Source organism: Coturnix japonica, chromosome 5, assembly GCF_001577835.2.
Source record: "Coturnix japonica isolate 7356 chromosome 5, Coturnix japonica 2.1, whole genome shotgun sequence".
NCBI lineage: Eukaryota > Metazoa > Chordata > Aves > Galliformes > Phasianidae > Coturnix > Coturnix japonica.
The window spans coordinates 52,700,831-52,713,195 of NC_029520.1; the positions used below are offsets into that span (position 1 = coordinate 52,700,831).

The 12,365-nt window shown below is 45.5% G+C and overlaps 1 protein-coding gene across 1 annotated transcript; it reads left to right on the forward strand.

The window, feature by feature from the left end:
- Nucleotides 1–405: 405 nt before the first annotated feature.
- RTRAF (RNA transcription, translation and transport factor) lies at nucleotides 406–12,276 on the forward strand. The gene is made up of 8 exons (XM_015865960.1): nucleotides 406–666; nucleotides 2,482–2,606; nucleotides 3,915–4,014; nucleotides 5,151–5,237; nucleotides 5,538–5,626; nucleotides 8,213–8,281; nucleotides 11,157–11,205; nucleotides 11,929–12,276. The coding sequence occupies exons 1-8, from the start codon at nucleotides 606–608 to the stop codon at nucleotides 12,081–12,083; spliced, it is 735 nt and encodes a 244-aa protein (XP_015721446.1). The 5' UTR covers nucleotides 406–605; the 3' UTR covers nucleotides 12,084–12,276.
- Nucleotides 12,277–12,365: the final 89 nt, after the last annotated feature.

The window sequence follows — 12,365 nt, forward strand, 5'->3', positions numbered from 1 at the left end:
GGCAAAGCCCTGCCCTCTCATGCCTACTTCCCTTCCCCAGTGCTGGCCATGCCGCAATGACTATCTTATCCAACTGTCAAGATCTTGAACATGAAGGATTATATCCAGCCGTATTATGAAGCTGAATCCCCTCTGCTGGTCGTCAGCTCCCACAAGGCAGTAGGAACACACGGGCACAGGTTGCACAGACAGCTCTGGTACCCCAGCCCTGCTGGTGCCCGAGGTCACACATGAGCCCAGTGCAGCTGAGCACGGTGGGCACCCAGCCCGCAATGGGGGTGGGCTGTAAGGTCCCCCCAGTGCCCTCCATCGCCCCACGCCCCGCCCCCAAGGCCAGCACAGGCCACGCCCCCTTCCACAGGCCACGCCCCCAAATAGGCCACACCCCCACTGCCCCCCCCCGCCGCCGCGTCGTTACAGCTGGTCGTACATCCGCTTCCGTCCCGTCTGCTTTCTCCGTGCTTCGATTGGTCTTCTTAACAGCCGCTCAGCTCACGGGAACCAATAGGAGACGAATTAGACGGTATCGGGGCGGTACTTCCTGTCCGACCCGGCGGCTCGTTCTGAGCGCGGTGAGCGGCGGGTCCGGCCGTGGTGGCAGCGCCATGTTCCGCCGCAAGCTGTCGGCGCTCGATTACCACAACCCGGGCGGCTTCAACTGCAGGGGTGAGGGCCGGGGGAGCGGGCTGGGGCTGCACACAGCGGGGGGCGCTCGGGGTGTGCGGAGAGGCCTAAGCTGAAGGCAGGGAGGCCGGGCTGTGCTGTGTGAGGCCTGCTCGGGGCTGGACGGAGCCCCGGGTCGGCGCTGCCGCTGGGCTCTGCTCATTGACCCTGGTTAGTGGGGGGGGTCCGGGGTCGGTCTGTGCTGTGTGTGAGTAGGGCAGGAGTGTTCAGGGCCGGGTTGGACGGGGCCATGGGCAACCTGATCTAGTACAGGTGTATGTTTGGTGGCCCTGCCGGGCAGGGGGTTGGAAATACGTGATCCTTGAGGTCCCTTCCAACCCGGGTCATTCTGTGAGTTCCCCTGGCAGCACTATGAGGTGATCGAGGTGATCCTGCTCCTCTGCTCTGCGCTCTGAGGCCTCACCTGGGGCGCTGTGTCCACATGGGGGGTGCTGTGTATGGGGGTGATGTGGAGCTGTAGAACCGTGTCCATAGGAAGGCCATAGAAGTGATGGAACACCTCCCTGTGAGGACAGGCTGAGAGCTGGGGATGTACAGCACGGAGAAGAGAAGGCTCCAGGGAGAGCTGAGAGCCAGTGTTTAAAGGGGCTGTAAGAAAGGGGTACAGGCTCTATCAGGCTGTGGTGACAGGACAAGGGGAAATGGTTTCAAACTAAAAAAGGGGGATTTGAACTGAAGTTAAGTTGTTTTACAGTAAGAGCAGTGAGGTGCCGACTCAGGTTGCCCAGAGAGGTGGTGGTGCCCCATCCCTGCAGACACCCAAGGTCAGGTTGGATGGGGCTCTGAGCACCTGGTGGAGCTGTGGGTGTCCCTGTTTGTTGCAGGGAGTGGGACCAGATGGCCTTTAAGGGTCCTGTCCAACTCAAACTGCTCTATATTCAACTCAAACTGGTCTTTGTAAGGGATCATCTCTCCCTCAGTGCTTCTGGTTGGCTCGTTGCGCTTTGAAAAGATCTTGTTTACTGCCAGCTTTGTGTGTTGTGCATTTTGAGCTCGTCGCTGACGTTTCTTTCTCCTCAGAGGTTTGTTTTGTTGGTGTAGAAGCTGTTAAAGTTCTTACTGAGAGTTTTCCTGTGTGTACATTGTGGCTGTTTCTTACAGCACATTCAGTGGAAGTCGGGTGTTCGTTTCACTTAGAGGATACACTCCTGACAGGTCGTAATAGCACAGCAGCCTTGTCCCTGATGGGGAAGCGTTTTGCTTATCACAGCCTGAGCTACTGCAGGAGGATATTTATCTCATTAATCCAGATCACTGAAATTCATCCAGTGCCAAAGTTTCATGGGTGGTTCTCAAGATGCTGGTGGTACCAAATACTGCAAATCACAGATGCAGAGAAGTTGCTTTGTCCATTACTGAACCTTTGGACCACAGTCTTTGTATTGTGGAGTTCCAACTCCAAATGGTGAAATGTTGGCTCAACAACCAAGAGAAGAGGGAAGAAAATGCTTCTCCACAGTCATGGGATGAGGGCACTTTGTTCTTAGGGACAGACAGGGATTTGTTGCAGCATGTGATGAGTTTGTCCACGCAACAGAGTTGGGCACTGAAATCCTCAGTGTCACTGTTTTACTTCTTTGCTTAGTAACACCTATATTTGTATTCCTAATAAAAACAGTCTCTTAGCTGATGCCTTTTAGTGTTGTCCACTAACTGTGGCCAATTCCAAGTCACTTGAGAAAGGAAGAAAGCTCAGAGTGTTGAGTTTTGGTCAGAAGTTACACTGGGCTGTGTGATTTCGAGGTAGTTGGTTTTGCCCTTAAGGTTAATTGTTGCTGTTTTTACTTCTCCCTGCAGATGAAACGGAATTCAGAAATTTTATTGTCTGGCTGGAGGACCAGAAAATCAGACACTACAAGATTGAAGACCGAGGGAATCTAAGGAACATACACAGCGATGACTGGCCCAAATCATTTGAGAAGGTATTTTGTTCCAAACACAAATGTCTCTTACCTGAATGACAGTCCAGGGTTTCTGTAGTTGCTGAGTGTAAATGAGTGGCCATTTATCCCATCTCTGAATGTTTTCTGTCTCAAGGAATCGAAATATATAATTGAGGCCACTGCAGGAGTTAAAGATGGAAGAACGCTTTATGTGTAAATTTCACTCAGCCCTGTTTTTGCAATGATAGCATCTATCCTGATATTTCTTGCCTAAATTGATTTAGCTTTTACTTTAAAAACTGGCTTCAACTAAACAGCTTTTATTCTGTGCTTTGGTTTTTATGTAGCAAAATAAAAATGGATTAGCACAATATGGGCTTTACAAGTATATGAAATGAAGCTGCTGAAGCTCCTCTCTGCCCCTACAGTCATGTCAGTAGATGATTTTTCACTGCTAACATGAACTGTGGCAAGCAGCCATAGCTCTGGTTGTGATCTCCTGTGTGCTTGTGGGCATTTTGGGTCACTGTGGGGCTGCTGTGCTGGATTCCATTTCCTTTCTCTGACAACAGTCATGTGAGGAACTGAACACACTGCTCCTAATGCTCAGTGCCCATTCATCTCACTTCTGTTCCCTGGAACCATTTGTTTTCTTCCCTGCCCGGAAGGTTTGGAGTGGTAGTGCACACACTTTGTAAGTGGAAGCCTGAAGCACAGTTCCAAAATTGATGACAAGAGAGAAGCATTTTGAGCTTTAAATATGAGTGATGTTGGAATTACTGGCTGCTGGTACTGTTGTGTCAGCAGCACTTGGTGGTGTAGCATGGTGCTGTTCTATGTAGCTCCTCATAAGTAAAATTACTTCTGCTGCCCTGCAGAATCCTCTGGTTTCTGTGCAAATGGTTTAGAGGTGTTTAGAGGTGTTGTTGCACCTTGATAGCAGTATTGTGAAAGCTTTAGGTAGAATCCTGCCTCCTTCCTGCTTGTTTTTGCTGTACTTTGTTCCCTGTCCTTCTCCCTCGCCTCTGCTTGCTGTATAAAGAGAGCAGACAGCGGAAGAATGAGTGTTTGGATTCTCTGGTTGTCAGTCTGACAGGGAATGTTACTCGTTCAAAGCATTATTAAATGGTTAGTATTAAAGACTAAGTGCCTCTCACATGCCTCAGATGGATCAGATGCTGCAGCAGAGCTGTTTTGTACTGATGCTGCTTCTTAGTAATGATCTTCCAAACTGTGTTGGCTATGGGAAAGTGACTGCAAATCAGTTCTGTGCTTGTAGCTAACTTATACAAGTGTTTCCTTCCAGCCTATAATGTCTACTTCCTTTCTTCTCTTTCTCTCCCACAGTATATGAAGGATGTAAACTGTCCTTTCAAAATGCAGGAACGACAGGAGACTGTGGACTGGCTTCTTGGGTTAGCAGTTAGGCTGGAGTATGGAGATAATGGTATGACTGAATTTATTTAATATTTGAAAGTGGAAGGGAAACCTGTTTGACTGTTTAAAGTTAAGAATGATACGTCAAATCATGACAGTGTCAGAAGTGTATATCGTTTCCATCTAAAAGAATAAAGCTATTTCATCTGCTTGATATAGAACCATGTTGAGATGTGGGCTGTTTTTCTCAACTCACTGTGGGACAGTGCCCTTTGTGTATATATTTATACCTTTCTCCATGTGGTTTTGCCTTTGAGAGTGTACTTCAAAGTCTGTGAGGTGCTTTTCTCTTTAATACTACATATATTCAAATAAGTTATTCTTAAATCCACATTTCACTGGGAGCTGATCCTGAACCCTTGGGAACTGGGGCAATGGTATGAAAAAGTTGAATTCAACTTCAATGTCAGTAGCAATTTCCTTTGCAGCAATCATGCAGATACAAACGTAATTACTGGTGGCAAACATAATAGCCAAAGGACGGTTTTCCATTACCTTTAATTGCTGCAGGGCAAGGCTCTGTCCAAGACAAGGATGGGAATATGAATGCTGGCAATCTACAGTAATCTTAGTACTGGAGAAAGCGAGCTTTCTCCTGTCTCACTGTTATATGAACATGGAAGAGCCAGTTGAGATCAGCTAAAAATACTTGAAGAATACCACGCATACTGAGTGCTTCAGTCTATAAAATAAAGCCTCTGTTAGTAATGTTTTATACACTGATCAGAGCCAACCCAAATCCTGACCCTACGTATGCTGCTGATTAAGGCAAAGGGCCAATCTTGGTTGAATTGATGGATTTTTAAAGTAGAAGAACTGTAAGTTGCAGCTTGTTCAGCTGCCTTCTGGGAAATTGTAAGATGCCTTAATCAAGTGCATAATGACTTACATAAGCATGAGGTTATACATGCTCTGATGCTGCTCTGGGTGCAATGATAAGCTTTGGGCAGATGGGGAGCTGTTTGGACAACTGCCTTTGGGGCATTAAAGAACTCCAGAATGACAGCATATGAACTGAGAATGCTCTCGGGTATGTAGCACATCTCCTAAATGTGGTTACCACAAACTAGTTTGGCTCTAAACTTCTAGCTAGTTATTTTCTTAATTAGCCCTAATGGTGATCATATTTTCTTCTTAATTTAACAGCTGACAAATATAAGGACTCCACCCCTGACGGTGCTAAAAATACTGACAATACAGCAAAAAATGCAGAACCACTGATTAACTTGGATGGTAAGTGTACAGCAACACTGGGGGTGTCATACAGAATGACTGCATCATTCACAAGTCTGTCGCCTATTGGCTGGATCTTCCACGATGACTCTAACTTTTATAGTTATATACCAGCTTAAAGCTTGCACCAGGCTGAGCTCTCCCCTTCTGCTGTAGTAACATAGTGGTTGCTTGCTGCTTTGTATCCACGGCCTCACCCATGCTGGAGGGCAGTCTGATACCATGGAATTGGAAAGCTAATTTTATCTTCTGCAGCCAGTTTAACCAGTATTTTTTGTTGTTGTTATTTTTTTTTTACAGTGAATAATCCTGATTTCAAGGCTGGAGTGATGGCTTTAGCTAATCTGCTTCAAATCCAGCGACACGATGATTATTTGGTAATGCTTAAGGTGAGCTTTACAGTTTTCAGACCTTGTTTCTTCCTTTTCATCTCCCCCAGTGGTTAGTGTGTGTGTAGTAGGTTAGTGTGTGCCTGTGGTAGGCAGTTATTGAGAACCAGGACTCATTTAGGAACAAGAAAGTAAAATTCGTCATGTATGTGTCTTTTCAAGCAGCACACGGTATTAATTGTGGAAATTAATGCAGGGATAATTATCTTGTTAAACAGTTTGATTGTAACCGTGTTCTTAGAGTTGCAGTGCTGGCTGAGAGTTGTCTATCAAGATTAGAAACTCTCTAGGCGAGTTGATGTCACTGCTTTGTGAGGTTTCTATGCACTTCAGGCATAGGGAGGAATAGGCTCGAAGGACAGCATTATAGTCCAATTTTGGCAATGAAAAGCTTTAAAACATAGAGTCTAAACAATGCAAAGGGTGTTTTAAAACAGCAGAGGAAAAGTCAGTTTAGTCATGTCAGCTAGTCTTAATTTCTAGGTGCTGTAAGTAAGCCAATTGATTTTCTAAAGTATCTCCAAATGAATTTGGGAAAGCTTGTGATTTAGTGGTGGAACTCTGTCCATCTCTGAATTTCAAGTTGAGATTATACTCACCAAGTACTTTGTGTAGGGAGATAGTTGCGATCTTGGGATTTCATACTATGGAAGGTTAAGCGAGTTGTTTGGCACCAAAATAAGTTTATTCCACTGAAAAGCAAGACAGTGCTCATTTATTATAGAAGCTGTGGTGTTATGCTAAATTTATATATAGATATTTTACAATCGCAGAATGGTTTGTGTTGGATAGTACTTTAAAGCTCATCTGGTTCCAACCCCTAATATGGGCAGGGACACCTCCCATCAGTGCAATTTAGGGATGATGTCTTGCAGGACAATGTCAAATGTTTTGCTCAGGTCCAGTTAGTTGGTGTCTGCTGGTCTTCCCTTACCTACCAATGCTGTAACCCTGTAGTACAGGACCACCACATTTGTCAGGCACACTGAATTTGCCAAGCAATTCCTTAGGAAGTGATGCCCTGTAGTTATCCCATCAGCTCCTCTTTCCTTCTCTCTGGTATGTTGTCCTCCTTTGCTTTCTCTAAATAACTCTGGAGTCCTTTATAAATCCCTAGGGAGGGGTGAAGGTCTCAGATAAAAAAAACTCTTAAGGGGGGAAAGAGAAACAAAACAGAAATACCCCACAAAGGCATAAAGTAAGAAGAGAGAGGAGACTCTGAGTGGCGTTATTGGGGATCTGCATTATGTCAGCCCTTCAGCAGAATTCCTTCAGCTGCTGTTACAGGCCAGTCTCAAGGCTAGCAGACTTTATCTGGATCCACCTAATAGGCGCTACCAGCTCAGAAGGCACGCTGTTTTCTGCCCGAATGTATTTCCATTTTGTCATTCTTTATGCATTTCTAGCCTCACTTTTTTATTTGGTTGGAGGCAGTTGGACAAAGCAACCAGCCTGGATTTTCCTTCTCTTAGCTGCAGGAGGAACAGATTCTTGCAGTGGTGATTCATGTTACGTGAACAACGGCAATGCTGCTTTTCAAGGCTTGATGATAGCAGAACATGGCAGTGAAATTTTTTGGTTCTATTCCACGTGAAGGAAGCTTGCAGCAATGCCCATACATAGAAATCATGATCCATATTCAGGCTTGGGCACTCTGGCTGCTTAGGAAAAGTGAAAAGCTGCAAGCCTGCCGGAGACATCTGGCTAGACCTTGGTCAGAGTGAGCAGAGAGGGGGAGTCCTCCTTTTATTAATTTGAATTGGAGGAATTAATCAGAAGATGCCTATCTAACACATTTGGATACACTTCTTTTTCTAATGCAAAAGATGTTCAGAATTCCCTTAGGAGGTCTGATTTCATTGCTGGAATTTAAAGCTAAGCTCCTCATCAAATCACTTCCTATGTCCAGCGCAGCCACCTCAGAAGGATTTCTAGAAATACCTACTGGTAACTTTGCTGTTTCATGTCTCAGCTTTAATCATGAACACAACCAGGAGAAATGGTGCAGGGAAACGTGAAGCAGCACAACTGCTTCTGTCACACGCAGCTATTTGCCAGGGTAAGTCTGAGGAATGTGCTTGACAGACAGAGTGCTTTTTGGTGGAGGACTGCCAGCCTGGTATTCCTTCAGTTATTTTTAGAGGCGTTTTCAGCTGTAAGTATCAGTAAGTGATAACTCAGTATGGTTTTGTGCTGTGTTCTGGAGCAGTGGAAGCAGATGAGCAGCAAGATTGTTAAGGCTCTTCTTGTTCCCGTGTCTAGAAATAAATCTTGCCTTTTTAACACCTGGTTATGGAGCCTTGTTCAGGGCTCTCTGCCTTTGAAAGGTGGTTCATCACTTCCTAAAAGACCCCAGTAGCAGGAATTACTTCCTGAAGGAGCTGTATTGCTGCAGAGTTAGAGGTAGAGCAGTATAATGTAGGCAGAACAAAATTGAAGCTGCTGCTTTGGGATCAGTATCAACTTATTCTAGGAATGGCAAACTTTCTTGGCTGTTCCTGGAGCTCTGCAGTTTCTGATCCAGTGGTGTCTGAAGTGCATCAGGACATGAATTAATTACTCTGGCCTTTAAATGTTTTTCTCCAGGCAATTCGCATTCTGGTTCAGGAACGCTTGACGCAGGATGCCATAGCGAAGGCCAATCAGTCCAAAGAGGTTTGTATATATCAATCCTACCTGGGGTTAGTTATCATGGTCAAAATGGGTTCTGTTTAAACACTTGGTTTAACAGGATGGTGGAAATTCACTTTGTGGTGGCAATTCTGATTCTTAAAGACTCAGAGAGAAGCACGCAAAATTGTAGTGTGCAAATATTTGCAGCTATATGATACCACATGTAAATAGCTGCTTTCCTATCTTAGTGTTTGGTGAGGGGTGACTGCTACTATTCAGTGCAATGTGATCACAGTATCCACAGAAATGCATGCCCTAACCTTTCCTTGGAGTCAGCTGTGCTGGCTGTGTAAGCAGGTGAAATTTGCCTCCTATACAGTGTTTTGCTTATTAAGTCTAGCATGTGTTTGAAGAATGGGATGTTGGCCACCTGGCTTCTCTCCACTTCCTCCTCCCCACCAAGTGGGTGAAGGAAACTTCAGCAATTAAACATTAAATCATTCAGCATTTGGCAAAGCAGCTGCTGGCATTGGGTGCAGCCAGGGAAGGGAACCTCTTGCCCTGCAGGTGTGTGCTGAGGAATGGCCCTGCTAAAGCAACTGGATCTGGTCAATGAGGGCAAGTCTCTTCATCTCTTCTGGCAGCTGCCCAGAGCAGTCCATGCTTTATTTATTATCATAACACTGCTTATGGTGTTTACTAAGTGGCAATCGCAGGTGCACAGAGATACAATGCAGTGATTGCCAGCAGCCCTGGAACATGAAATCAGAGCTTTGGGCATTTATATGTCCAAAGACATAAAAAGAGTAGGAAAACACAAAAGCAGCTGGGACTGCTTTATTCATTTTAGTGTCTTTAACTTCTAGTAAAAGGCTGCTTTCTGTTATTGTTTACATAGCTGCAAGGCTGACTTGTAGGGATCAAAATGCAGTTTGGCAGAACTAGCAGTTTGAGCAGCAGGGACTTTATTTCAGGACAGGATTCATAACCAGGGGGTTCTTAGGGTGTGGTAGGAGGGTAGGAATAGAAATCCCTGCTTCTGACCTTGGCTGGTTTGTTAATAGCCAGAATACAAGCTAGTGACATTATATGTAATTAAGTCTTGTCCCTAGAAATAGTTTATAACTGTTTGGCTTCTGCGTGGCTGACAGTTTTATACAAAATGTCATGAGCTGCGTTCTTGGCAATATCATGATACGGCTCTGAGAGATAAAATAGGTTTAGGAGTAGCCTCCCTGAAGGATACACATGAGGGTTGTGCTAAGGAGAATTACACTTCAATGCTTGGGGTTTAACTGTGCAAAATAAAGTGGGATTTATCCTGGGCTGTCAAGCTGAAGTTTTTAAGATAAAGAAGGAAGGGTTTTTTAGGTTATGTTGTGAATGGCCTGCAATTCAGTGTATTCAGTGTCTAGGTAGGATTCAGATTTGTGCTGGTAGGCACTTAGCTGTTTCAGGCTTCTTACTGGGTGAGTGTGTCTTAGGTAGAATCCTAGAATGCCCTGGGTTGCAAAGGCCCACAGTGCTCATCCAGCTCCAACCCCCTGCTGTGTGCAGGGTCACCAACCAGCAGCCCAGGCTGCCCAGAGCCACATCCAGCCTGGCCTTGAATGCCTGCAGGGATGGGGCATCCACAGCCTCCTTGGGCAACCTGTTCCAGTGCGTCACCACCCTCTGGGGGAAAAACTTCCTCCTAAGATCCAACCTAAACCTCCCCTGTCTCAGTTTCAAACCATTCCCCCTTGTCCTATCACCACCCATCCTTGTAAACAGCCCAATAGGATTAAGTGGAACAAGTGCCTTTGGAGCAGCCCTTCAGGATCACTCCGGGGCAGCTGTACCTCTGCCTGCTTAAAGCTTCTGTGCAAATAAATGTGTTCCTGCTTGAATGCAGCACCAGCATGTGCCCCAGCAGCCCAGGGCCTGCTGTAAGACCACTGCTCTGTCAAGGATGGGCTCCACCAGAGGGAGCAGGCAGTGGTTTGTGTGGCCAAATGAACTCACAGCAAAGGTGTGGGAGGAGGGCAGGATAGAAAGCAGTGCTGTGCTTCCAGGCTGTCTGAAAACAACAGCTGCTTTGGAAGTGCTGCTGTGGTCACTCAGCGTTGGAGGTGCCTGCAGTTGGCAGGCAGGATGGTTTTATTGTGCGTGTCAGATGCTGAGAGAAGTTGCGTAGTAAAAGCAAAAGCTTAAGGTTGTCATTGGTTAAATAAATGTATGTGCACATTGAAACCCAGGGGGTGGTTGTTCATTGTGACTTCTCCATAACTGGAGAAGGTAAAGAAATAGAGCAGTGCTTAGAAATGAGCACTAATAAAACTTGTGCTTGCACTGTTTCTTAGAGCAAGCATTTAGAAATTAATGTTTAGGTTTATTCCTTAGCTCAACACTTGAGAAAGTGCTTCTGAGGATGTTGATGGAGGCTGCAAGTACAGTGCTTGAGAAACTCGCTTGATCACAGAGGACTTTTACAGCTTGCTTTCAAATCAGCCAGTGCTTTGACATCTGGCAGCTGTTTAAAGGCAATAGTTACTAAGAAAGCCCAGTTTGTGCATGCTTATTGTTTGTCTGGCTTAGGGATGTGGCTGCATTGAGTGTTCTGCAGTGCAGTTGTTAGCCTTTTAAGGACTGAATACGGGCAGTGTGTGTTCAGTGGGACTCACTCAACAAGTAGGGGGAATATAATTAATGATGGAGGCTAATTATTGTTATTAGTGCTCTGGGTCTGAAGTTGCAGAACGCAAAGGCAGATGTAATCAAGCATGATGATTTTTTTGAGGCTGTCACACGTGTCTGTAGAAGCAAAACTCAGGTGTCATCTCCAGGTTTATCTGGGGTGGTGCTTGCTTTTATTTGCCAAGCATGCAATGTGATGTTTCTAATTGTACTTGCAATGTTTTTTCCCCCCTCTTTAAAGGGTTTGCCTGTTGCCTTAGAAAAGCACATTCTTGGTTTTGACACAGGAGGTAAGCAAGTCCCTTCATTGTATCTCTCAATAGCAATGTTTGTCGTTGTCAAGTGTGTTACTGTCAAATAGATCATGTGTACAGAGACAGAAAACCAACCCAATGCCTCTGGAGCCTGCAGTGGAAAGAATTGCTCCCTCCCAGCTTATTTATGAGCACTCCTGAGCTCTTTGTGTTGAAACAGAAAAGCACAAATCTTGGCTGTGGAATATATCATTATTGAAATATTACTCTGAAACAGCTTTCAATAGCAGACCCACTTGCACATGGAAGGAATGCAGCTTGGTGTTGTTGTCTTGTACAAGCTGAGTCCTACCAGCAGAGGACCCTTGTGCTTCTCCCATGCATTCCAGCTACCTGCTTTACCTAAATGGTAACCAGAGGCATCGCACGTTGGTGTGACCCAATAGATGGTTTTGCAGGCAGTAGTCAGATGTCCTGACTCCTCTGGTCTGCCCTCTCTTTTGCCCCACATACAACTGAATTACTGCATGGAATAGTTTGTACTGACCTGCCTTAGCTGGGGATTAAATGCGAGGGCTGCGCAGAGCTGAGTGAGGTTTTGCAGAGCGCTCTGCAGGGCAACTTCTGCCTCCTCTTTCCAGTGTGAAAACCCACAAGCAAGAACGAAGCGCGGAATGTTAACTGCAGTTAATCTTTTCTTAAGCTCTTTGTATCAGATATAAATGCTTGACACGACTGCTCTTTCTGCATCTCACCCAGATGCTGTTATCAACGAAGCTGCCCAGATTCTGCGGTTGCTGCATATAGAGGAGCTCCGAGAGCTGCAAACAAAAATCAACGAAGCCATTGTAGCAGTTCAGGCCATTATTGCTGATCCCAAGACTGACCACAGACTGGGAAAAGTGGGGAGATGAAGGGGTTGGAACCTCCAGTCTCTTGTGTACTTAGTCTGGTTAGGCACCACGTACAGCTCTGTACAGCTCTGGCATGCAGTTTGAAATGGATGCTATCTTCCTGATTTGAAAGAAAACAGGAAGTCAAATTCTGACTGTTCTAGTGAATTATCATCTTTCTTTAAATAAATGAAGTCAGGGACATAGAAACAAATGGTTGTGATTAGCTGTGTGTTGGCTGGCTAAGATGGCTTTTTGTGTTTGGTTCCCCCCCCATTGTGTTTGGCTTTGAGTTGAGAAAGG